At 42.8% G+C, this 27,041-nt stretch overlaps 2 protein-coding genes across 3 annotated transcripts in view; one reads left to right on the top strand and one right to left on the bottom strand.

Annotated features, from left to right (window-relative positions):
- Positions 1-7,045, top strand: part of RAB6B (RAB6B, member RAS oncogene family) — a 62,507-nt gene extending 55,462 nt beyond the window's left edge. Inside the window, exons 7-8 of the mRNA XM_082392798.1 lie at positions 814-880; positions 2,526-7,045. Of these exons, the coding sequence (XP_082248924.1) occupies positions 814-880; positions 2,526-2,590 (132 nt within the window). The 3' untranslated portion in view covers positions 2,591-7,045. The remainder of the gene's footprint in view (positions 1-813; positions 881-2,525) is intronic.
- Positions 7,046-10,217: 3,172 nt separating this feature from the next.
- SRPRB (SRP receptor subunit beta) overlaps positions 10,218-27,041 on the bottom strand; it is a 31,389-nt gene continuing 14,565 nt past the window's right edge. For both annotated transcript variants that reach the window (XM_082392800.1, XM_082392801.1), the window contains exons 6-7: positions 20,123-20,177; positions 10,218-12,188 (exon numbers count right to left, since the gene is read on the bottom strand). In XM_082392800.1, coding sequence (XP_082248926.1) covers positions 11,975-12,188; positions 20,123-20,177 — 269 coding nt within the window. In that variant the 3' untranslated portion in view covers positions 10,218-11,974. The remainder of the gene's footprint in view (positions 12,189-20,122; positions 20,178-27,041) is intronic.

The raw sequence follows: 27,041 nt of genomic DNA on the forward strand, positions 1-27,041 counted from the left end.
TTCCTGCAGCTGGTGTTTGTAGAGAGATGGGAGAGCATTCAGGATCTTCTGGTGCCTTGTATTTCTGCCTTGTACTTGCTGTCACCCGCTAGGTTCCACGCACGCACACACACACACACACAACCACACGGACACAGTTCTCATGCACACTTTACAGACTTACACGCACAGAAACCCCACATGTGTACATGTACACACCATACACACTCATTCCCCCCCCACAGATGCCACACATCCACACCACACCACCCATACTCCTCTACACACAATATGCACATCGCACTCACCCACACCCAAGCAAACCCACAATGTCACACTCACACTCCTGTGTCCTTATTCCCTCTGAAAAAAATCTCTCTCCGCTGTGACTGTGTGGCCCTGACTCCCAGCTGCCCCGATGCCCGTGGACTCGCAGGACTCCCTGAGGAGAGGGTCGTTGTCTCAAGGGCAGATCGAAAGTCCCTTCCCCACACCAGGTCCCTGCATGGGCAGCGGGCCAGAAGCTTGTCTCCCAGGACCTAGATCGTTTTCTGCACCGGGGTAGGTCCCTGCCATCCCCATGACCCACACTCAGCCCCTCATGACCCTGTGGCCAGCCTGCCTGGGGGAGAGGCCTGCCGGGGCCCAACGCCATGAGAGGTGCTGGGGGCACAGGTGGGAGAAGTAAGGTGCAGCCCCTGCTGTCCAGGGTGCAGTCAGTGGGACAGAAAGAGAGTAGAGCCCGAGGTCAGGGTGAGAAGAGGCAGAGGGTGGAGACACCGGGAGCAGGAGGGGAAGGATGGGGGCTCATGCTGCATCTCCCCCTCTCCCCAGCTCTTCCGACGTGTGGCCTCGGCTCTGCCTGGAATGGAGAATGTCCAGGAGAAAAGCAAAGAAGGCAGTATCCTTTTCCTTTGACAAGTGAGTGAAAGATGTGCTGCAGAAGCCATTTATTCATTGATTTATCCACGTGGCATGTTAGAAGAGTGGACAGACCCTTGCCAGGTCTCCAGGCCAGCCTTCCTGGCAGATAGCTGTTCTGTGGGGCCTCCTCTGTACAGGGATGAGGCTGAACTCCAAGGTCCTTAAGACCACATCCAGCTCGAACCACCTAAGCTTCCAAAACAGTGTGGGAATGCCAGAGGGATGTGTGTGGAGTGACAGTGTGGGGAGTGAGAACTAGTAAGTGCCCTTCCTTCCAGTGAACACAGATTTGTATTTCATGGGGACAAGTAGAATCTCCATTTCTGTGCGGTCAGACATGATCTCAGCATGGCCCAACCTCCTCTACGCGAGACGACTCCCCCACCAGGTGTCTCCTCCCCTGCCTGTCCTGCACAGCCCGGGCCTCCCCACTGCTCTGCGGGCAGGGTTTGCACACCACTCACACCGTCCACCCCAGAACTCAGGCCACACCCAAAAGCTGAAACTGAGGCTCAGAGAGGTGGTCTGATTTGCCCAGTGGGAAGGAAGGCAGTTGTTCATTGTCTATTTACTAGTTTATTTATAGTCTGCCATGTTATAAAAAATGTGTGTTTATGTATATATACGCTACATACACACAAAACAAGATAAAAATGTACATAAGAAAATTGGGGTTTAGGGAATTGGGGTTCAGGAAAAGTCATGGACAAAGTCATACTCAGAATATGCCATGGCCAGGTGGCCAAAAAGTGGTAAGGAGGGAAAGTGGTAAGTAGTCTTTAAGGGAAGCATGGCTTTTTATAGCACTTAACTTCTGAAGAACCTCTCCTCGTCCTTACCTAGGGACCACAAAACCTCCCTAGGACACGGGCAGCGGGTCCCATCGCAGGGCTGCTTCTCCCAGCCCCACAGGAAGGGCGATTCTGTGCAGGGCTGTGACCAGGCCTGGCCTGGCTGGGATTTCAGCCCGGTGAGGGCAGAGGGAGCAGGCTGGCTGTGCGCTCTGCACCCGCTCCTCTGGCGGTTCCGATCCGTGCTCCTGCAGCCCCCAGTCCCCACGGCGCCCGTGGAAGGGGCTGGAGCGGGGCTATGCCGACACCCTCCCCCAGCGATGTGGGTTCTCACAGCAGCAGCCTCAGGGTCTAAGCGACCCGTTCTGACGGGAGCTTGAGGGGTCGAGGTTGCTGTGCCCACCTGGGCAAGGCCCACGTAGCCCTGTAATTTGCAAGGTGGGCTCCGTGCCTGGCCGGCAGGCTCCACCTCCTGGGCACTTTGGGGTGGGGCTGATAGGTAACAAGGCCGAGGCCGAGGCTGGTCACCGGGAAGCCTTCTAAGAAAGGGTCTGTCAGGCCTGTGTTTAGATGATGGTCCCACAGCCCAGGACAAGTTTTACTTCTGGTGGATACTGCTGAGGGCATGCGTGTGGAAGGGTCGGGGAAGAGGTGGAAGGGTGGGAGCTGGTGACCCTGCATCCTTCCCACCCAGGCAAAGAAAAGAGCAAGTTCCTGGGTGTTTGCTGAAGGACAGAGGGGCTGCGCAGGGCAACTTAGGGGGCACCGGGGCCGGAGCGGGGGTGGGAGCTCCTCCGAGAGAGTCATCTTCCTTAGCCCCGCCCCCTGCAGTGATCGACATCAAGCTGGACAAACCCCAGGAGCCTCCGGCCAGCGAGGGTGGCTGCTCCTGCTAATGCAGCCTGACCGCAGGCTTCCTTTGACACTACTCGCTTGTTGTGTTGCTTCCTATTGGTTAGCTTCCTAAGGGGGGTGGGAGATGAGCTTATCCAGATGGGAGGATTTTTCTTTTCTCTCTGTCTCTAGGAGTCGGGTGGGGTGGGGAGGGAGGTTGGGCATCAGGGATCACGTCACTCTTAACAGCTGTTACTTAAACAACTATTTTTTGGTTTGGTTGTAATATATTGTACTTTATTAAGATTGCCAAAAACTGTTAAAATTAAAAAAAAAATTTAAACCATGTGTATACAACTTTTTGCCAGATAAAAATGTAGTCATTTTTATTTGAAAGATGTGCTTTTTTTGTTTTTGTATATTTGTAAACTTACAGAGAACCTTTTCCACACGCCTCCTCCTTCCTGTCCTCTTTGAACGGTTCATCACCTCTGCTCTCCTCCCACCCCCAGACCAATACAATAAACAATTAACTGGGCGATTTAATTAGGTTCCAATCCCCAGGCTGTCTGGCCCAGACCAACCAGCGTCCACCAAACAGGCCCTGCCTGGTTAAATCAAACACTGATTGAACGAAACAGCCTCTGAAGAGGCAGCTCTGACTCTGTCCTTCTTCCATGGCCAGAGTGGGGCATCAGCCATGGCCCCGAGCTGAAATTAAGACCTTGTGAACTGCAGGGGGCCCAGCCACAGGCCCACTGGAATTATTTCTGCCTCTTTCCCCTCCCTGAAAAGCCTTGAGAGGGCACTCGCCACAGGCAACCTTCCGTTCTCTGTGGTCCGCCTAGTGATGGGCAGAACAAGAGGTCATGGGAAGGAAGGAAGGACGGGGTGCTGTTGGCACCTGTGGGCTGGGTTATAGACTGGGGGCACCATGTGTAGTTCTGAAAATGTTTTAGCCAACCTGTCCGGCAATCAGCACACGCATCTGGGTTGCAGGGAAGGGAAGGGCAAACGGAATCTCAGTGTGTGCCCCCTGAGGCCCTCCTCCTTGGATGCCAGGAAAGCTGGAGCCTGTATCACACAGTATTGGCCCGTCTGGGATTGGGGAAGGGAGGGTCTGCAGAACTGCCACCTGGAAGATGCATGTTTGCCAGTCCTTGGTTGCTGATACTGTTGATGCTGTTCTGCAAAAGCTGACTTCTTGACGTGTTTCTGCCACTCTGGCACAGTGCAGTTGAAATCTTTGTGCACAGACCTTTGCAGATATTGTAGCAGCACTCTGCTTGCCTGAGGGTAGGGCTGAAGTGGGGTCCCCAGGAGGCTTCCCAGAGAGAGACGTCCTTGCCATGTTTGACTCATTTCTGAGAGGACTTAGACCTGAGGACCTATCTGTAAAATCTCTGAAGAGAACTCTCTCTTTCACTAAGTGATGTAGCCTGCTTGGCCAGCGTTCCAAATAGACCCAGACTCACCACCCCTGAGCTGACACAAAGCCAGGCAGTGGGCAGCCACTCTGGCCAAAATCGGTAAGCCCTGCCCTCCAAGCCGGCACTGACTCTTCCTCCAGGCCGCTATTGGGCTTGTCATAGATGAGCTAAATGACCGTCTGGGGTGTGGTAGGGGGTAAATTCCTCCATAAAGCGGGGCTCTGACAAGTTATTGCAGTGAATTTGGAACTTCTCAGAAACTAATCCAAACTGGCAGCCTGTAAGTGCAGCAGGAACTGGCAGGACTCATTGATAAGTTGTCCAGTGGGTCTGTCACACACTCAGCTAAGGAGACTGCGTGTCAGAGCTGATCTTTAGAGAGGAGTGTATCTTCGAGTGAAGAAAAGAGGAAGCAGGATTCCCACTGAGCTCCTCTTCCAGAAGGCATAGACTAAAGTACGAACGTAATTCCAGTGTCACGTGTTGAGTTTTTATATGTGTGTACATAATTATATAGAGAGATAGACTTGTGTATACACCTTCCACACACACATTCTCACAGAGATCCATGTGCTCAATGTATATTCTTGTTCTTCCTCCTCTCAAGTTGGAACTTGCATTGTGATAACAGTTTTGGAAATTCAAAAGTACTGCAACGTGTTGAAATAAGAAATACTATATATTGTCCCAAAACTTGTGATTGTCTTGCCATCAATAAAATACTGCATAGATGTGTTAACTACAGGCAAAACTAGCCCCTGGGAATATGTGCACTGTTTCTGTCTGTACTTGTATGCACAGGTGTGCATGCCCACGTGGGCCCGTAGCCCCACCATGGCACACCCCCAAGTGGTGCTTGTTGGAAGAGTGCTTACTTACCTCGTGAGAATTCATAGGAGTCCAGGTGACAGCACCCGGCTTGGCTGGCAGTGAGGGCCATTGCTTGTGGCCCCTGGGACAGCCCCATTTGCAGGGATCTCTTTGGGTCTCAGTGAATGAATGGATGGTGGATTTTTATTTTCTTGGTACTAAGAGTACTTTTTCTTAAAACATTCTTGTAAAAAAAGGTAGAAACTCAGTCCCCTTCTCATGTGCACACATATCCAAGGCACCACTTTTTTTTTCCGTCACAGCCTAGAAGAATAGTAAGAGACGCAGTAGATACAATGTGGCTTGATGTGGCGTCGGTGAGCCATCCTTTTCCAGTGCGTACACAACATCCTCTCTCCTGAGCCCGGGCTCTCCCAGCCCCGTGGGCCTCTGCAGGTGAGGGCGGTTGCCTCCCCTCATCCTCCCATCTTGGTGGTGCCACACCGTTCCATGGGCACCCTCCTCGGGCCTCATCTCCACCCCTCACTCCTGGGTCTGTCGGGGCAGCCAGACCTCCAGCACAGAAGGGTGTTGGCTCCTTGGCTCCCGTTTTGGGCAGGTGCCATCACTGTCCTCTTGCTTGTAGCTAGCATCTTGTCTCAGAGTTAAGGTTCAATAATGAAATGATCAGATTCCCTTGAAGAAAATATCATGAAATTCCTCAGCATACGCAGTGAGAGTATCCCATCGTTGCCGAATCCAGGCAAAGGGTAGGAATCCTTTTAGGAAATGATCTCAGTTTAGCCAGTGGTTCAGTCTCTCTCCCCACAGAGCAGCCCTGACCTGGGAGTAGAGCAGGGTCATCTTCTGTAGCCCTCTCTTTTACTTCGAGGAATCTCAGAGAAAAGCTGTCAGTAAAGCTCCTGTTTTGTGGGCATCTGAAAAATTGAGCATACGGTGGGAAAAGCAGGAAGCGTATTTATGAATGCACACAGGTACCAGAGTGAACGTGTGGCACCAGCATCTTGAGTGCTAGAATTGCAGCTGTGTGGTCCGAGGTGAGCAAGTGCTGACTCAGTCAGAGGCCTCCCTGCCGTCATTGTCACCACTCTCTTCCTGTCAGCATGCTCAATCGGTCTGGAATGTCCCAGGTTCGAGGAGCAATGGCCAGATCAGTTCAAGTGTCTCAGGCAACAGAAACAAGGGTTGTATGGTGGTAGCTAAGGGTGCAGAACACATCTTGAGTGCAATGTGTCTGTCTTCCTGGTGGCCAGTCAGTGCTGGGAGCCCCTGCCCTCAAGTACCAGGTGTGACAGTAATGGCACCGCTGGCTTCGGTGTCCTGCAGGCAGAGCAGCCTCATTCCTTCACATGGCGGAAGGCTGGTGAGGATGTCAGGATGTGAGAACGGGTAGCCGAGGGCTGTGAGGTATGTCTGAGCCACACAAAGGGCAGCTGAGCTGAAGTGTCTGTGCATTAACCCGTGCGCACTAGTTTCCTAACTACCTCTCCCCCAAGAATGTGAGGCATTGTCCCCTGGCTACAGCTGATCGAGGCGGAGAGCTCAGAACCCTTCCTATGCCAAGGCAGGAAAATCAAGACCGAGAAGGGTGACTTGCTTACGGTCACCCAGTAAGCCAGAAGCAGTCAGAACCAAGGTGTTTCCACTCTTCATCCATTGCTGACCTGTGTGTAACAAATGTGACGGTGCACTGGCACACAGGGCGGCTGGGCATGCGTACTCCTCAGGCCATCTCTACTCTGGTTCAGATGTAAGTCTGTCCAGCATAGCTGAGTGAGGCAGAAAAGAACCCACGTACATTTCAGGCTCCTCCATTGCAAAGAAGGGCCAGTCCCCAAGTCCACTCGATTGTCAGACCAGGGCACCCTTTGGACTTTTTGTTTGAAATGGACTGTTTCAGTGTTCCAAAACCTTGAGCTCTCAGTGTGTAAACTCCCTGGACACCAGACCCTCCGCCTCCCTGTGTGGCTGACGCTCCGGGCAGGGCGTGGTTTATCCTTGCAGTGGGGTTCAGACCTTCCTTCCAGCGCGAAGCCTCCATACATCGACGGCCAGCCTGTATCACGTGTGTGTCACCTTCCCCCTCACCCGTCCCCATAAAAGTGATTGGCCGTGAGGAGCCCAGAGGGTGGCATTTCCATCTCTCACTGGCTCAGCAGATTTAAATGGCCACATTGACTTTACATAAAACTGTGTAAAATGTGGAAGACTCAGCATGTTGATCAAACAATAAACTGTCCTAATTCTCAACACAAAGGCTCTTGTCTAATGTTTCTAAGTGGTGCAGTCATATATGGGTGGGGAGGGCGGGGCGTGGTGTGGAAAAACAGATTTCTTCAAGTGCATTCTCCACGAAGACCCTCCTCTCATGTCTCGGTGGTGTGTTCCCCATCCAAAGCCCTTTGTTTCTCCCTCCTGTTCACCTGGGCTTTCCACCAATTCAGAAGGGGGGAAAAGGCAGGACGCACTAATAAGATTAAATCCACACTCACTTCCATAATCTCCATTCTGCCTAAAGGCTGATGGAAACTCCAGGCAGAACTGAGACTCAGGGCTGTGTGATACCTCCTGTCACCCCTGCTTTCCACTCGCCATGGCTGAGGGTTAGGAAGGGTGGGTACAGGGGCTGGATCTCCCTTCCGGTGATTTCTAGAAAGCATTTAAAGGCAAGAATTCAAGGTGAACCATAATCACCTTTCAGATGACACTCAGCTGCCTCGTACCCCTCCAGTGTCACCCCACACCAATCAGAGAACCTCCCTGAGATGGCCCTTCAGGTCTCAGTCACCTCCAGACTAAAAAATGCCCTGAAGGCCAGGAGAGTGGTAGGACCAATCCAATGAGGACACAGAGGCCAAGATTAGGCCCAGAATTGCCCTGGTCTGAGAATGCTGGGAATCCTGGGGCTATAGGGAAAGCCAAGTTCACCAGGTCTTATTCTTCCTCAAGTTCAACTTCACTAATTATCTTTCCCCTTTAAAGGTACTAAAGTTTCTGGAACACCCTCCAATCTGCCACCTCAAGGAAGCCACCTCTGATTAGGAGGGACAGGAAATAGGTGTCCCTGCCCACTGAGCCTAACTTTCCTGGCTGCCAGGTGTAAACGGTAAGGTAGAGGAGGTACAGGGCCTGTCAGGGGGCAGAGGCCTTAGAGCCGAAGTGCACGTGCTTGCACGGACCAGGTCAAAGCCAGAGTAAAGCTGTTCTAGACAAGCAGTCATTCCCCAAGACTGTGGTGTTCAGGGCCACATGACTGCAGACAGGAAGGGGAGTGGGTCATCTCCCTGAGCATGGTGCTTACACAGACGTCCAGCAGCCACTTCCCCTGCGGGTGAAGGAGGCATTGCTGGGCTTCCCCAAACGTGAATGTGAAGATTAGGGTTGTGCTGAATGTCCTACCTGGAGTGCCCTGCTTGCCATCAAGGGATGTCACTCAAGGTGGCTTTCCCTATCACTGTAGCTGTGTTTCGCTGTCCAGTGACCAAGGGTGCAGACAGGAGCTTTGATAATCCTGTGCTAACTGCAAATTTTTTTTAAAAGCATATTTTAGTTGAAACAAAAAGCTCTTAAGTCAAAAGAACAAGTGCCTCACCCACGACAGGACCACAGGGAGGACGCTGGGATCGCAGGAGACACTGAGACACAGGTCATGTTGGGGCTGCAAGGGTGGTGCAGCAGCAGAGAAAGGGTGAAGGTGAGGGCAGCCCTGAGGCAGTTGACCTTGGGGCCCCGTGCAGTGCGGGGCGGGGAGGGGGGGGCGGGGTTCAGTGCAGCTAAGATGAAGCCCATGCTAATGAGGGGAGAGCAGGGGCCGCACTGAAAGGGCACATTTCTTCACCTCAGAAAGTGACCATATGCCCATAAAAGCAGGAATTGTGCCATACTTGGTATTCCCAGAGCTGGGTACGGTTTTCTGAATGGGTAAACGCCATACACGGCTCTTGTGAGTAGTCAACAGTTTAGGGCTTCGTAGTTGAAAAAGGAAGTGGGACTACCTGCCTGTGCAGATGTCAGGTGAGGTAACCAACCACCTTCCTTTAAGTAATTGAAGGGCTGAAATAGAAGAGGTTAGCATCTAAACTGCTGCTAATGCACCTTTACGTGAGAATGGGCATAACCAATTGAAGCTTTGATAATTCCATTCTAAATTCAAACCCTAAAAAAGAAAAAAAAAAAGCATACCATTCTGGCTGAAATGATCTCAAACCAACAGAACACAGCCAAGTGCCTCGCACACAGCAGGACCACCGGAATCCCAGGGGCGCTGAGACAGAGGGCGTGGGGGAAATACAAGGAGCAGACCTCAGGGACCCCCCAGCAACAGCAGCTGTTGTTGGTCAGGAGCTAAGATCCCAGCAAACCGTCAGGCACCTGGCAGCAGAGGGGCTACAAAGGCACCAAAATGCTCGGAAAGTGTTGAAAGAGCTGGAAGAAACAGGCGGCCTCGGTCTGCAGGTGTGCTCCGTACCCACGGAGACCCCATTCCGGAAGCGGGTGGTATGTACCAGGACAGTGAGTGCCCAGGGCTTGCTCGTCAGTTGTCTCCATACCGGCACCGCACCACGCCTGCCCCTCCCCACTCGCAGGGCACAGGGCCATTCACGTCAGGTGGCAGCTTCCCTGGGAGCAGGTCTCAGTGGCCCCAACATGCAGTGGCTCAGACACTGCCATGTTCCCAAGGAGGTGATTCAAGCCACAACTGTCTCACCTGTGACATACAGTCATGCCTAGTCTGCTGGTCCCCGTGACCTGACATCCCTCTTTCCACTCTGGCCATACTTGCCTCCCATCCCATGAAGAAATAGGCCTACTTTGGCTGAACGGGTTCAGTGCCACAAGAAAATAATTTGACCTCCCATTGAAAACCCTTCCAAGCTCCCAAGGACTAGTCACCATGACCTCACCCTGGCCCAGACCCACAAGGGTGGGATGACTGTGGCACAGGGTTAGGAAGCAGGATGGGACAATGCGACCTGCCTGCTTCCTTCATCCTGTGAGCAAAACTACACAGGGCTTGTGGCCCAAAGAACTTAGAAACGAAAAACACTAAAGGCACACATGATACTACAGGAGGCCACATCACCTGTGAGGGTGCTCCCAGGAGCCCCAGGTGCTTGGTAGAGGTCATGTTAAGCATGCAGATTCCTGAGACCACACCCGATCTACTGCTGAATTGAATGTTCAGAAGCAGGGTCCTCAGGTGAGCTATTTAACAAGCATCAGTTAATTCTGATGCACACTAACATCTGAGAATCACTGTTTGAGACATAACTTTCCTTTTTCAAAAGACCATCTTTAGGTCTTGAATAAAATTCAACCTTGCTCCCCTTCTTCAAGTCACTTGTTCTGCGTATTGCTTCCTCCAGTAAAGTAAAACAGTTTATTACCAGAAAAAACAACAAAAAAGCTGAGAGAACACACATGCCTCTTAACGGAAGCATCAAGCCATTGATGTTTATTCAGGTGAGCATTACCTATGATTATGTGAACATGTCACATTCATCACATTCCTTTTGGGCTTCTGGTTCATTGATCTTACCCACTTCCTTAAATTACTACTTGGCTAATAAGGAAAGGGCAAGAAAGAGTCCAAAAGACAGTAATAACATTAGCAGCAGTAAGGCTTCCCAATAAGAACCCTGCCACGGTCAGACTCTTAACGTCTTCTCCACATGAGCTTGGGTTTATTTCATACTCCAGCAAGCAAGGTGCCATGCAGGGTGTGCGGGCGGGGGAGGAGGGGCCCTGGGGTCCCCTCACTCGGAGCCAGAGTGACACACAGGAAGGGGAGACAGCAGGCAGAGGCCTGGGCCGTAGTGTATGTACGTGGGGGCCACACTCACTGTACGTCATCAGCTCCATGCTTTTCTCCTTTGCCTCTCCCCATCCCTCAAGACTGGGTTAGGCACCCCACTGCACACTCCTGGAGCGCCCTGCGCCTCTCCTGTTACTGCTCTTCCTGCACTGCTCTGCGATTAGTGTCTCACTTATCCACAGCCACCCTTGTCTCCTTTGAGGCTTTAGTTGGCTTGTCCCTGAATGTGTGAGGTAGGGATTGAAGAGTTTGTTCTTATGTACACTGCAATCATTAGGCCCTGGAAACTTGGAGTTGGGCCTGAATCCTAAAACGTGCTCCCACTTGTACCTACTCTACCACTCTATTTAAATGCTTTAAGCTAGACAGGCTGTTTTGTTTACCAAGAAATGTATTAATCATTTATAAAAGCCATACATTTAAGAAGACAGCAAAGAACATCACTTTGAAAACGCCATTTTTTTTAAACCATCAGTGAATATGCACTTTAAAAATCTACAGAGAACTTTTTTCATTTTGTATTTGTTCCACAGCATTCAAGCTGACAGTACAAAATAGGAGCTCATCAAACAGCACATGAAGATAGCCCAGGAGTACTCATGCATCCAGAAAACCAGAATAGCTTCTAAATCTCCATATATTCCCCAGTTAAGGGAAACCACTAGAATGTACATTTCTAGTGTACATTTCAGTGGCATTTGGGGATTTAGCACTTATAGTTCTATCACCTGGGGACGACTCCTAGGGTTCACAACATGTTTTTGAAACCTAAGTGCTATGAGGCTGGACTGTGGACAAGTCACTGAGCTGATGAAGAACAGACCACTGTCAACACAGCCCTGCTGTTTTCAACCTTCCTTCACATGTCGGAGACGATATTGTAATTGCATCTACAAATCTGAAAATTCACAGAGGACTAGATGATGTACTGCCCATGAATGTCAAAGGCAATTGGAAATCACCCAGTTCCATACACAGACAGGTTTGTTTCCAGGAAAAAGAGACCAAAGCACAGAAGCAGAGGACAAGAAAACATTTTAGATGACATTATATTCTCAAGATAATATCCTCTCTACGTGAGGTCGGCTTGTTAGACCTTGACCTTACATCAAGCATATGCTAAAGGGACCTTACATACACTTTGAAAAGGGAAGACACGAATCAAATCAAACTAACTAGCTTCAAAGCAATAAGGGAGAACTGAACTTAAAAACTTCCACACTGGTTTCAACAATAATTTGTTTCCAGAACAAGGAAAAGTTGCTAACTATATATGTACCCCTTCTTTATCAACTCCAGACTACCACATCCTTTTCCAAAACTGTCAGTCACACACACACACATTCGCATCTTGTGTTTGGAACTGGCCCTCAGGCGATTTTAGCCAGCCACTTCTCCAAGTCCTGGATGTCAGCAGAGCCAGTGTCCCCTCTTCCGCCTTTGGCACTGCACTCCAGGAACTCCACTTTGAGGGGCAACTGTGAGAATTCAAATTCTTTGCCTTTCTTTCCCAGCTGAGCAGTGGCAGTGCTGGAACTGTCCAGTATGCTGGGGGCAGCAGAACGGGTGACTCGTAAAGTATTGCTGTGAGACAAAAGGAAAATGAGTCAGGAAGCAAAAAGAGCTTAATTTTTATATAACAATTAAAGGCCTTTAGGAAGTCATATTAATTCCTAAATATTTCAGCACTCATTTAAGTACTTCATCATAAAACTGTCAATTATGCTATTAGGATTGTTGAATATTTGCATTTATAGGTCACTCTCTTGGACAGACAGGCTACGGATCCAACCTAACATGGCCAGATGACAGGAGGTCAGTAATGAACCAAGGTCACACCAACCTTCTTCCAGTTCAGTGCCCCCTTCTACTAGGATTTCCTGCATGATGCCATTTTAAGATATAGGTTTAAATTACCCGCTATAAGTATTCTAAAACCTTTCTGAAAAGTTTCTGAAAGTGAAGTGTGGGTAGATAGGGTATTTATATTTACCTTGAGTCTATCTGGATACAGAGCTTAGAAATCCAGAAACTGCAGACTCTCATATCAAGTTTGGGTACAATTACTATTCTCCAATCTCTTTAACCACTAACACGTTCCCAATTTAAGTCACTTAACTGCCACCTGCTGGCCCTAATAAGAATTGCAAAAGCAAGGCTCATTTGTCTACTTCTCTCCCCCTTTCTGCTGTCCAGAAGCAGAGGAATACAGGCTGACAATCTGCTTTCTTACAGAATAAAGCATTTCTTGGCGCTGTAAGATTTCATGAAAACTAGTGAAGAATCCACAGGAAAACTAAATACCTTGTTTAGAAAGACACACATATATGGAAAATGTATTTTAAAAACAAATAATTAATACAGGGAAAAGCATTTGGGGAGGAGCACATAGGGCCTTCTAAGCAAAGTGGTGGGTCCATGGGTATTTACTTTACTATTCTTTAAACTCAATATATGTGTCACATATACTCTTTTACATGTAATATATTTTACAATTAAAAAAACAACTCAAAAGGAAAAAAAGACAAACATCATATTCAGCTCTTGCCATAAGGCCATGTAAACATAGTAAATCTTGTGATTCAGAAGACTATGAAATGCTTCAAAGCTGATAAGGCCTAATTCTCATAAACACAGGATTAAACTAAATTTAGACTCCTAATTTAACTGATATTAACCTTTATAACTTTTTTTTTTTTTTTTTAATGGCTGTGTTGGGTTCGTTGCTGCACATGGGCTTTCTTTAGTTGCGGTGAGTGGGGACTGCTCTTCGTTGTGGCGCACAGGCTTCTCATTGCGGTGGCTTCTTTTGTCGCGGAGCATGGGCTCTAGGCGCACGGGATCAGTAGTTGTGGCTCGCGGGCTCTAGAGCGCAGGCTCGGTAGTTGTGGCACAGGGGCTTAGTTGTTCTGCAGCATGTTGGATCTTCCCGGACCGGGGCTCGAACCCGTGTTCCCTGCATTGGCAGGGGGATTCTTAACCACTGCGCCAACAGGGAAGCCCCCTTTATAACTTTTTAACATTTTATTTTACTGCCGTATAATACAGCATTTCTTTCTGTATTGTTTTTCTATGGCCCTTTAGAGTGAAAAACAAATGGACTAAGGAAAACGTGTTTTAAACATGGGAAGACTTGGACTATGCTGTTTAAAAAAATGGATATAAAAATATTATGACTGTTTTTGTCCAAAAGATAATTCTCAACAATTGCAACAGAAATTTTAGAAAAACAAATAAGCTAATTCCAAGTTTTTTAGCTTAATGACAAGCAATATGCAGTCTCAAAAGAGTGAACATCAAGAATAGGAGAAGAGGTGATGAACATGCAATTTCAGAAAGGACAGAAACCACTGAGAGTGACACCAGCAAGATGGCAGAATGGGAGTTTTCAGCTCAAGTCCTCTCACAGAAACGTCAATTTGAATAACCATCCACACAGAAGAATACCTTCATGAAAGGTAAGAAATCCAGGTTAGAGATTACAGCACCTGGGCATAACACAGAAATAAGAAAAGATGCATTGAAGAGGGTAGAAAGGACAGTTCCACATTACCCATGTTACTGCTCCTGCAAGCCTGAACAATGCAGCATGGAGAGATATGATTCACACGGAGGAAGGAGAGTGAAGTGAGCGCCTACTGTGTCATGGAACCTAGCTCCTGGCCAGCCCCAGTAGACACAGGTACCTGGCCAGCCATGACAGATTCAGTTTCCAGGCCAGCTTCCATGGACCCAGGCAGTAGGCCCACACACCCACAAACCCAGAAGTAAGGCCAACCTGCCTAGGGACTCCAGCAGCAAGCCCACCCAGAATCTCTGGCTGGACTGACTAGAAAAGTGCTTTCTCTGACAAAGTTAGTCTATAAAGACTAGAAGGAGTGATTACTTTTTCAAATGTGCAGACACCAAAATAAGGACACAGGATCATGAAAAATCAGGGACACATGACACCACCAAAGGAACAAGATAAAGCAGCAATAACTGACCCTAAAGAAATGGAGATCTACAAAGTACCTGGCAAAGAATTCAAAATAATCATCTGAAAGTCCCATAAGCTACAAAAGAACACAGACAACTCAACAAAATGAGGGAAAGAATAAGTGAACAAAATCAGAAAGTCAACAAAGATATAGAAACCATGAAAAACAAAAGTTCTGGAGCTGAAGAACACAATGAATGGATGTGAAAAATTCAACAGCAGACTCAATCAAGCAGAACAAAGAATCAGAGAGCTTGAACACAGGTAATTTGAAATTACTCTGTGTGAAAAACAAAAAGAAAAAGCGAAAAAGAGTGAAGAAAGTCTTATGGGACATCATAAAAGGAACCGATATATGCATTATGGCAGTCTCAGAAAGAGCAGATAAAGACAAAGAATCAGAAAGCTTATTAAAAAAAAATAATGATAGAAAACCCCCAAATCTGGGGAGGGAAATGAACATCCAGATCCACTAAGCCCCTAAAACCCCAAATGGATTAAACATAAAGAGAGCTTTAATGAGACACATTATAATCAAACTGACAAAAGTCAAAAGACAGAGAGAATGTTGAAAGCATTAAGAGAAAGGCCAACTGTCACAAACAAGGGAAAATCCATAAGACTAAAAGTGGGTCTCATAGCAGAAACCTTGCAGGCCAGTGGAGAGTGGGATGATATATTCAAAATGCTGAAAGAAAAATAACTGCCATTCAAGAATACTATACCCAGCAAAACTGTCCTTCAGATAAAAGCTTTCCCAAACACACAAAAGCTGCAGTTCATCACTACTAGTCCTGCCTTATAAGAAATGCTAAAAGGAGTTCTTCAAGGTGAAATAAAACTAATCAAGAACATGAAAACATATGAAAGTATAAAACTCACTCTAACAGTAAGAACATACTAAAATTTAGAATACTCTAGTATTGTAATGGTGATACATAAATCATTTTTAACTCTAGCATAAAAGCTAAAGACAAAAGTAATAAAAATAATTATGACTACAATAATTTATTAATGGATACACAATATAAAAAGATGTAAATTGTGACATCAGTAACATAAAATGTGGGGGAAGGAGAAGTTAATGTATACAAATTTTTGTATACAAAGTTGTTATCAGCTTAAATTAGACTGTCAGTATTATAAGATGTTTTATATAAGCCATGACAGTCACAAAGAAAACACCTGTAGTAGACGCACAAAATAAGGAGGAAAAAGTCAAAGCATAACAATACAAAAGAAATCATCAAATTACAAAGGAAGAGAGGAGACAAAGGAACTATGAAACAGTCAGAAAACAATCGACAAAACAGAATAAGTTCTTACCTATCAATAATTACTTTAAATGTAAATGGTTTAAATTACCAATCAAAACAGAGTGGATGAATGGATAAAAAAACAAGCTTGAACTACATGCTATCTCTAAGAGATGCACTCTCGATTTAAGGTTCAAAGTAAAGGGACAGAAAAACATATTCTATACAAATGATAAACAAAAGAGAGTAGGGCTGAATACATAAATATCAACAAAATAGACTAAGTCAAAAATTGTCACAAGAGACAAAGAAGGTTATCATATAATAATAAAGGGGCCAATTCATCAAGAGGATAAAATAATTGTGTATATATACATATATATATGCACCCAACATCAGAGAACCTAAATAAATAAAGGGGATACATCACATTAACAGGATGAAGGATAAAAATCTTATGATCATCTCAATAGATTCAGAAAAAGCATATGACAAAATTCAACATCCTTTCATGATAAAAACTCAACAAAATAGTTGTATGTACCTCAAAATAACAAGTGTCATATATGACAAGCCCACAGATAACATCATACTCAATGGTGAAAGCTAAAAGCTTTTCCTCTAAGATTAGGAACAAGATAAGGATGCCTACTCTTGCCAATTCTATTCAACATAGTACTGGAAGTCCTAGACAGAGCAATTAGGCAAAAAAGAAACAAAAGGCATCAAAATCAGAAAGGAAGAAGTAAAATTATCTCTGATTTCAGATCATTTGATCTTAAATATAGAAAACCATAAAAGACCCCCCAAAAACCAGAACTGATAGACTCAGTAAAATTGCAGGATACAAAATCAACACACAAAAACAAGTTCTGTTTCTATGCACTACTAATGAACTATCAGGAAAATAAATTAACAAAACAATTCCATTTATAAGAGCACCAAAAACAATAAATTACTTAGGCATAAATTTAACAAAGTAGGTGAAAGATTTGTACACTGAAAACTATAAAACAGTGATGAAAGAAACTGAAGACACAAACAAATGGAAAAATACCCCTTGTTCATATATTGGAATAATTTACATTGTTAAAATGTCCATCTATAGGGGACTTCCCTGCTGTTCTAGTGGTTAAGAATCCGCCTTCCAATGCAGGGGATGTGGATTCAATCTCTGGTCAGGGAACTAAGATCCTACATGCCGTGGGGCAACTAAGCCCGCACACCACAACTACTGAGCCCACGTGCTGCAAACTACAGAGCCCACACTCTCTGCAGCCTGCGCGCCACGACTAGAGAGAAGCCCGCAGGCTGCAACAAAAGATCCCACATGCCGCAATGAAGATCCCACCTGCCGCAACTAAGACCCGATGCAAACAAAAAAATGTCCATCTATAAATTTACTGGAATCTCAATCAATATTCCAATGGAATTTTTCACAGAAATAGAAGAAACAATGCTAGAATTCATATGGAACCACAAAAGAACTATAATACTCAAAGTAATCCTAAGTAAGAACAATAGCATCACACTTCCAGATTTCAAATTATATTGCAAACCTATAGTAATCAAAACAATATGGTACTATAAAGACATATAGATCAATGGAATAGAATAGAGAGCCCAGCACAAACCCATGCATATACAGTCAACTAATCTTCAACAAGGATGACAAGAGTATACAATAGGAAAAGGATAGTCTCTTCAATAAACGGTGCTGGGAAAACTGGATATCTACGTGCAAAAGAATGAAACTGTGTATGTTATACTGTACACAAAATCAACTCAAAATGGATTAAAGACTTAAATATAAGACATGAAACCATAAAAATCCAAGAAAATGCTCACTGACATTGGTGTTGTGGAAATTAGTTTTAAGATATGAGACCAAAAGCAAGTAACAAAGCAAACATAAACAAGTGTGATTATATCAAACTAAAAAGCTTGTGCACAGCAAAGGAAAGAATCAACAAAATGAAAAGATAACCTATGGAATGGGGGAAAATATTTGCAAACCATATATCTGATAAGGGTTAATATCCAAAATATGGGATTTAGCAATATGTTTTTGGATCTGTCCACAAACATACAACCCAGTAAGAAAAAACCCAAATAATCCAATTTAAAAAATGGGCAAAGGACCTGAACAGACATAGAGGACATACAAATAGTCAACAAGTACATGAAAAGATGCTAAACATCACTATTCATCAGGGAAATGCAAATCAAAACCACAATGAGATGTCACTTCACACCTGACAGAATTACTAACATTAGAAAAAAAAAGATAAGTGTTCGTAAAGATATGGAGAAAAGGGAACCTTGGTACATTGTTGGTGGGTATGTAAATTGGTATAGCTATTACAGAAAACAGCACTGAGATTCCTCAAAAAATTACAAACAGAACTACTACCATATGAATCAGCAATTCCACTTCTGGGTAGTTATCCGAAGGAATTGAAATCAGGATCTCGGAGAGGTACATGCCTTCCATGTTCATTGCAGCATTATTAACAATAGCCAATACATGGAAGCAACCTAAATGTCCCTCGAAGGATGAACAGATAAAGAAAATGTGGAACGTATATACAATGGAATATTATTTAGCCCTGCAGAAGAAATTCCTACCATTTGCAACAACATGGATGGACCTAGAGAACATTATGCTAAGTGAAATAACATAAAACAGACAGAGTTAAGACAACTACCATTATGATTAATTACACTTATATGTGGAATCTAAAACAGTCAAACATATGGAAGCAAAGAGTAGAATGGTGGTCACCAAGGTGGGGGGCAGGGGGAAATGGAGAGATGATGGTCAAAGGGTATAAAGTTTCAGTTATGCAAATAAGTAAGTGCTAGAGATCTACTATATAGCATAGTATTCACTGTACACTTAAAATTTGCTAATAGGGTAGATCTTATGTTAAGTGTTCTCATGAAATACATACACACACAAATAATAAAGTACGTAGGAAGAAACTCTGGGAAGTAATGGATATTTTTATGGCCTGGATGGTGATGATGGTTTCACAGGTGTATGCTTATCCCCAAAGTGAGTTGTATACATTAAATATGCACAGCTTTTTACATATCAATTATACCTCAATAAAGGGGTTAAAATTTTCTTTTGATATTCAATTTGAAGGCATGATGTCTTTGATAAATCTGACTGAATGGCTAACTTTTCTTCTATTATACATTAAAAAGTTTAAAGCACATGGGATTGAATATATCATTCTCAATTGAAAAAAAATAAACAAAAAAACAAAGAAACCACAGAAAATGACAGACCAGGGCTGGTAAAATTTTTCTGTAAAGAGCCATAAATTAGATATTTTGGGCTTGTGGGTGATATTTAGTCTCTGCCACATATTTTTCTACTTTTCTTACCTGTCCTATAAAAATGCAAAACCACTCTTTGCTCTCCTTTGCTGGCAGGAGTTTGTCAACCCCTGAAGCAAACCATATTCTACTAGACTCTAAGCTCCTGAGTACAGGAACAACATCATACTTCTTATAGCCACATCCTAGAGCAGGTCATGGCATATGTTAGACAAATTATAGGTGCTTGTTAAATGAGCAAAGGAGAATGTAAATGGTAATGGGAAAACATTTACTAAAAGTTGAATTTGTACAATTTTTCCTCATCAGATTCTTTTATTAAAAATATCCTTACATAACAGCAATATGAAAACATAACTTGCTCTATTATAATGTTGATTGTATCTCTTATGTAAGCAACCTGTTAGCTAACTCTTACAAATCAGCAGAACACAGAGACATGCTAGATTCCTTAAAATTCAAAAGCTTATAGCTCAATTCACAAATTTTTAAACACTAAAATCAAGCTAAATGATATCGCCACATAGCTTGAAAACAAAAAACAAACTACAAAATAGTATCATAGATTTTTATATTCTTCTGAAGTGTTCCTTTCTTGTTCTGTCAACAAAAATTTCCATGGCTTTCAAATTTAGTTTTTAAATCCTTTCATATCTACTATAAACTAGGTCTAGAAACAGTGGGAAAACAAATTGAGCTGTAGTCTCAATAAACCTGAGATTTTCTTTCCACGAAAATTTTAAATATCTATAAACATCCCATTAATACTTTTTACAGTTCCATTAATTCTGCTGTCAATTATTTAACAAGTATATTTCACACCAATCTTCAGGCTAATTGTGATAACCATACAAAACCAAAGACCTTAAGCAATATATACATATTTCCTAAGTGTTAAGAAATACAGTTAACCAATACGACTTATTCTTACTTACATTTCTTTTTCAAGCTGCTGCTGAATTAACTTTGCTGATTTTGCCATTGTAATGTCTGTAAAGAAATAAAGACACCGCTGTTGTTTAAAGCAGAAGGGGTCTTTTCCCAAGACTTCTTGCACATATGGAAAATTCCTATTTAAACCAGTACGTTTCTTTGCCCCACCATTTTAAAAAAATTTTTATGTTACATTGGATTATAGTTGATTTACAATGTTGTGTTAGTTTCAGGTGTACAGCAAAGTGATCCAGTTACACATACACATATACCTATTCTTTTTCAAATTCTTTTCCCATTTAGGTTATTCCAGAATATTGAGCAGAGTTCCCTGTGCTATACAGTAGGTCCTTGTTGGTTATCTTTTAAATATAGTAATGAGTATATGTCAATCCCAAACTCCCAATTTATCCCTCCCACCAACCCCACCCCACCATTTTTTCAAAGAGTTTTTTTTTTTTAATTTATTTTTATTCTTATTTTATTTATTTATTTTTGGCTGTGTTGGGTTTTGTTGCTGCACACGGGCTTTCTCTAGCTGCGGCGAGCAGGGGCTACTCTTTGTTGCAGGGTGTGGGCTTCTCATTGCGGTGGCTTCTCTTTGTTGCGGGGCATGGGTTTCTCATTGTGGTGGCTTCTCTTGTTGCAGAGCACGGGCTCTAGGCCGCGGGCTTCAGTAGTTGTGGCACACAGGCTCAGTAGTTGTGGCTCGCAGGCTCTAGAGCACAGGCTCAGTAGTTGTGGCACACGGGCTTCGTTGCTCCGCAGCATGTGGGACCTTCCCGAACCAGGGATCAAACCTGTGTCCCCTGCATTGGCAGGCAGATTCGTATCCACTCCGCCGCCAGGGAAGCCTGCTTAAAGAGCTTTTTATCACTAGTAGTTCTATTATCAAAGTAAGCTTTATATTTGCACGAATATTTATATTACAATAATGCTTACAATTAAGCTGGTGACCCTAAAATTGAGAAGCTCTTTCACAAAAGTTTTCCACATCTTACAGACATTTGAAATCAACACATATATTGTATACATAAGTCCAGCCAATGTAACAAAGAGAAGCTACCAGCTTTGTGATTTTAACAAGACCCTTCACTCCAATAGAAATACCCTACCTGTCATATAAGACTAAACCAAGAACATTTCCAGCTGATACTAAGATGGTATGTTATGGCATCAAGTGCACTTTGGTAATAAAAAAGCACTGGTTTGGCACCAGCAGAAGCCAAATAAATATAGAAGAAATAAAGATGTCAGGTAATGACCCTAAGACTGATTCCCGATAAGGCATTGTTAGGGTTACTACTAGCTCACCTTTGAGAAATGCACTAAGCTTTTCATAGAATGAGAATATTAGGTCTGAAAGAGGACTAAAGATCAACTAGTCTATCTTATTTTTAGTTTTTTAGAAAAGAGAGATTATTTTATTATTGAGGTAACACTGGTTTATAACATATGTTTCATGTGTACAACATTATGATTCAATTTGTGTATACACTACACCGTGCTTACTACCAAAAATTTAGTTTCCATCCATCACCATACAGTAGTGGGTGCAAAGATCTTTCTGAGTTAGTGTTTCCGTTATCTTTGGATAAATACCCAGAAGTGGAATAGCTGGATCCCATGGTAGTTCTATTCTCAATTTTTTGAGGACTATCCGTACTGTTTCCCACAGTGGCTGCATTTACATTCCCATCAACAGTGCACAAGGGTTCCATTTTCTCCACATCCTCGCCCACACATGTTATTTCTTCTTTTTGACAACAGTCACTCTAACGGGTGTGAGGTAATGTCTAATTGTGGCTTTGATTTGCATTTCCCTAATAATTAATGATGTTCATCTTCACTAGTGATGAACATCTTCATATGTGCCCGCTGACCATTTGTATATCTTTTCCGGAAAAACATCTATTCAGGTTATCTGCCCATTTTTAAATCAGGTTTTTTGTTGTTGTTGAGTTGTATGGGTTCTTTATATATTTTGGATATTAACCCCTTATCAGATAATATGATTTGACAATATCTTCTCCCAGTCAGTAGGATGTCTTTTCATTTTGTTGATGGTTTCCTTTGCTGTGCAGAGCTTTTTAGTTTGATATAGTACCACCTGTTTATTTTTGTTTTTGTTTGCCTTGCCTGAGGAGACAGATCCAAAAACATATTGCTAAATCCCATGTCAAAGTCCGAACTCCCTGTTTTCTTCTAGGAGTTTTATGGTTTCAGGTCTTCTGCTCAAGTCTTTAATCTACTTTTGAGTTAATTTTTGTGTATGGTATAAGAATATAGTCTACTTTCATTCTTTTGCATGTGGCTGTACAGTTTTCCCAACATTATTTACTGAAGAGACTGTTCTTTCTCCATTGTATGTTCTTTGCACCTTTGTTGTAAATTAACTGTCCATATGTTTATTTCTGGGCTCTCAATTCTGTTCCATTGACCTGGATGTCTGTTTTTCTGCCAAATACCATGCTGCTTTGATTACTGTAGCTTTGTAGTAATATTTTGAAAGCAGGGCATGTGATACCTCCAGCTTTGTTCCTTTTTCTCAGAATTGCTTTGGCTATTCATAGTCTTTTATGGTTCCATACAAATGTAAGGAATTTTTGTTCTGTTTCTGCAAAAAATGTCATTAGGATTTTGACAGGGATTGTTGCAATGAATCTGCACATTGCTTTAGATAAAATGGACATTTTAACAATGTTAATTCTTACAGTCTATGAGCATGAAATATCTTGCCATTTCTTTGTGTCTTCCATTTCTCTCAACAATGTTTTGTAGTTTTTAATGTATTGTGGGATCTTAGTTCCCTGACCAGGGATTGAACCCACGCCCTCAGCAGTGAAAGTGTGGAGTCCTAACCACTGGACCGCCAGGGAATTCCCATCCTTGGTTAAATTTATTCCTGGGTATTTTATTGTTTTTGTTGCAATTTTAAATGGGACTGTTTTCTTAATTTCTCTTTCTGCTTGTTTGTTGTTGGTGTACAGAAACACAACAGATTTTTGTATGTTGATTTTGCACCCTGCAACTTTACTGTATTCATTTATTATTTCTAATAGGTTTTTGGTGGAGTCTTTAGGTATGTTGAATGAGTGGCAAGAGTGGGCATCCTTGTCTTGTTCCTGATCTTAGAGGGATAGCTTTCAGTTTTTCACAGTTGAGTATGATGTCAGCTGTGGGTTTGACATGCATAGCCTTTATTATGTTGAGGTACATTCTTTCTATACCTATCTTATTGAGTCTTTATCATAAGTGGATGTTGAATTCTGTCAAATGTTTTTTCTGCATTTATTGAGATGATCATGACTTTTAAAATGTTTTATCATGTTGATTGACTTGCAGATGTTGAATCATCCTTGCAACCCTGAAACAAATCCCCCTTGATCACAGTGTATGATCCTTTTAATGTATTGTTCTATTTGGTTTGCTAATATTTTGTTGAAGATTTCTGCATCTATGTTCATCAGAGATACTGGCTTGTAATTTTCTTTGTGTTATCCTTGTCTGGCTTTGATATCAGGGTAATGTTGACCTCATAAAATGAGTTAGGAAGTGTTCCCTCCTCTTCAACATTTTTGGAAGAGTTTAAGAAGAATGGGTATTAAATCTTCTTTGAACATTTGGTAGAATTTACCAGTGAAGCTGTCTGGTCCTGGACTTTTGGTTTTTTTGGAAGGTTTTCGATTATTGTTTTAATCTCCTTACTAGTGATCAGTCTATTCAGATTTTCTATTTCTTCAAGATTCAGTCTTGGAAGGTTGTTTGATTGTTAAGAATGTATTCATTTCTTCTAGGCTGTCCAATTTGTTGGTGTAGTTATTCACAGTATTCTCTTAACCCTTTGTATTTCTGTGGGATCTGTTGTAATTTCTCCTCTTTCGTTTCTGATTTTATTTATCTGAGCCTTCTCTCTTTTTTTCTTAGTGAGTCTATCTAAAGGTTTGTCAATTTTGTTTATCTTTTCAAAGAACAAGCTCTTAGTTTCATTGATCTCTTCTGTTATCTTTTTAGTCTCTATTTCATTTATTTCTGCTGGCTTTTAGTATTTCCTTCCTTCTACTGACTTTGGGCTTAGTTTATTCTTTTTCTAGTTCCTTTAGGTGTAAGGACTGTTGGAGATTTTTCTTGTTTCTTGAGGTAGGCAAGTAATGCTATAAACTTGTACTGCTTTTGATGCATCCTATTGATCTGGTATGCCATATTTTCATTTATCTTCAGGTATTTTTATTTCCTCCTTTCCTCCTCATTGACCTAATAGTTGTTCAGGAGCATGTTGTTTAGTCTCCACATATTTGTGATTTTTTCAGCTTTCTTCTTGTAGTTGATTTCTAGTTTCAAATCTTTGTGGTAGGAAAAGATGCTCGATATGATTTCAGTCTTAAATTTATTGAAACTTGTTTTGTGTCCCAGCATATGGTCTATCCTTGAGAATGTTCCATGTGCACTTGAGAAGAATGTGTATTCTGCTGCTTTGGGATGGAATGTTTTATTTATATATATGTATATATGTATGTATGTATGTATATGTGTGTGTGTGTGTTTGTGTGTGTGTGTATATATATATATTCCACCTGATGTAATGCTTCATTTAAGGCCAATGGTTCCTTGTTAACTTTCTGTCTAGATAATCAATTCATTAATGTAAGCGGGATGTTAAACTCCCCTACTATTATTGCTGTCAATTTCTTCATTTAGGTCTGTTAATAATTCCTTTCATGTTTTAGTGCTCCTATGTTAGATGCTTATATATTAATAAATGTTACATCTTCTTGATGGATTGTCCCCTTTATCATTATATAAGTCCATCTTGTTCTCTTGTTTGGCTTGAAGTCTATTTGATCTGATCTGAGATGGCTACACCTGCTTTCTTTTGGCTGCCAGCTGCTTGGAGTATCATTTTCCATCCCTTCACTTTGAGCCTATGTTTGTCTTTAGAGCTGAGATGAGTCTCTGGGAGGCAGGACATAGTTGGTTTTGTTTTTTAATACATCCAGCCACTCTGTGTCTTTTGATTGGTGAATTCAATCCACTTATATTTAGGGTGATTATTGATAAATGAGGACTAGTACTGCCATTTTATCTTTTGTTTTCTGGTTGCTCTATATCTCCATTGTTTCTGCCTGACATCTTAGTTGGTGGTTTACTAGTTTCCTCCTAGTTTCATGTCTCTGCTCTAGACTTATATTTTGTGGTTACCATCAGGTTTGTATAAGACATCTCATAGATAAAATAGTCCTTTTTCCGCTGATAAGATCTTATCTTCAATTGCCATTATATGGGTTCTGTTCTTTTCCTCTTCCCCTTTTACATTTTTGTCATCTCAAATTATCCCTTTTTATATTGTGAGTTCATTACCAAACTGCAGTAGCTATAATTATTTTTACTGCTTTTTCCCCTTTAACCTTTATGGTGTAATTGCTTAACAACCTATTCTGATGTAAAGTTGCAATTTTCTGATTCTATCTATTTATCACCTTACTCAAAGTTTTGTGTATTTTTGCCTCTTCATTTCAGGTAGGAGAGCTCCTTCCAACATTTCTTGTAAGGCAGGTCTACTGGTAATGAACTCCCTCAGCTTTTGTCTGGGAAAGTCTTTATTTCTCCTTTGTATCTCAAGGATAACTTTGCTGGAAGGATTCTTGGCAGAGTTTTTGTCTTATAATATTTTGAGTAGGCCATCCCATCCTCTCCTGGCCTATAGAGTTTCTGCTGAGAAATCTGCTGATAGCTTAATAGGGGTTCCTTTGTAACCTACTGTTTTTTTTCCTCCGGATGCCTTTAAAATTCCTTATCATTGAATTTTGACAATTTTAACATAATGTGTCCTGGAGAACGTCTTTTAGCATTGAGATAATTAAATGTTCTCTTAGCTTTATGGACTTGTATATCCAGTTCCTTCCCTGGGTTTGTGAAATTCTCAGCTATTATTTCTTTAAATAAACTCTCTGTTCCCTTCTCCCTCTCTTCTTCCTCTGGGATAAACATCTTTATGAAGGATAATGAAGTTGGATAGTTCTCATAAAATTTTATTTTTTAAAAAATCTTAGTTCTCTCTCCACTCCTACTTGAATCATTTCTAGATCTCTATTTCCAAGCTCACTAATTCTCTCTTCCATATGGTCTGCTCTATTTCCAGTGCTTTCTAATGCATTCTTCATCTCATTTACTGACATCTTCAGCTCCAGAACTTCTGTTTGGTTCTCTTTTAGACTTTTAATATCTTTGGTAAAGTATTTCTTCTGTTCATTAATTTTATTCCTGAGCTCACTGAACTGCCCTCCTGAGTTCTCATGTAGCTTGTTTAGTTTCTTCATAACAGCTATTTTGAATTCTCTATCAGTTAGATTGCAATCTTCCATGACTTAAGTTTGGTTGCTGGAGAACTCTCATTTTCTTTTTGTGACACCGTGTACTGTGGTTTTACATGGTACTTGACAAACTGTTCCTCTGCCAGTGCATATGAAGTAGCAAATACCTTTCTTATGTAGGTGAAGCTTTTTTTTTCTCCTTGCTTCTTACAGTTCAACAAGTTGGAAAATAAAGGCCTTTCTTTTCTTTTTCTTGCTATAGCACAAGTTTTTGGTTTTTCTTACCTGAACTGCCTCTGACTATATTTGAGAACTGGCACTTTCCACCCTCTACTACCTCTGCCAGATGTGTCACTGGTACCCTCACTGTCACTGCTTGAGCTCCACGGTGGCCTGGGTGGCCACTGCTGCTGGAGGGGGGTGTGGGGAGAAGTGAAGGAGACAGAGTCACGGGCACCTTCGCCACATCTGGGGTTGTCGGGTTTGCGTGCAGCACTGCCGTGAGCCAGGGGACTGGGGTCACAGGCCCCACCACCGTTGCTGCTGCGGGGTTCCCTGTGGCCAAAGGAGCTACTGCAGCCAGGAGGCTGGAGCCATGTGTGCTGTCTTC

Source organism: Balaenoptera borealis, assembly GCF_965194805.1.
Source record: "Balaenoptera borealis genome assembly, chromosome: 5".
Classification (NCBI taxonomy): domain Eukaryota; kingdom Metazoa; phylum Chordata; class Mammalia; order Artiodactyla; family Balaenopteridae; genus Balaenoptera; species Balaenoptera borealis.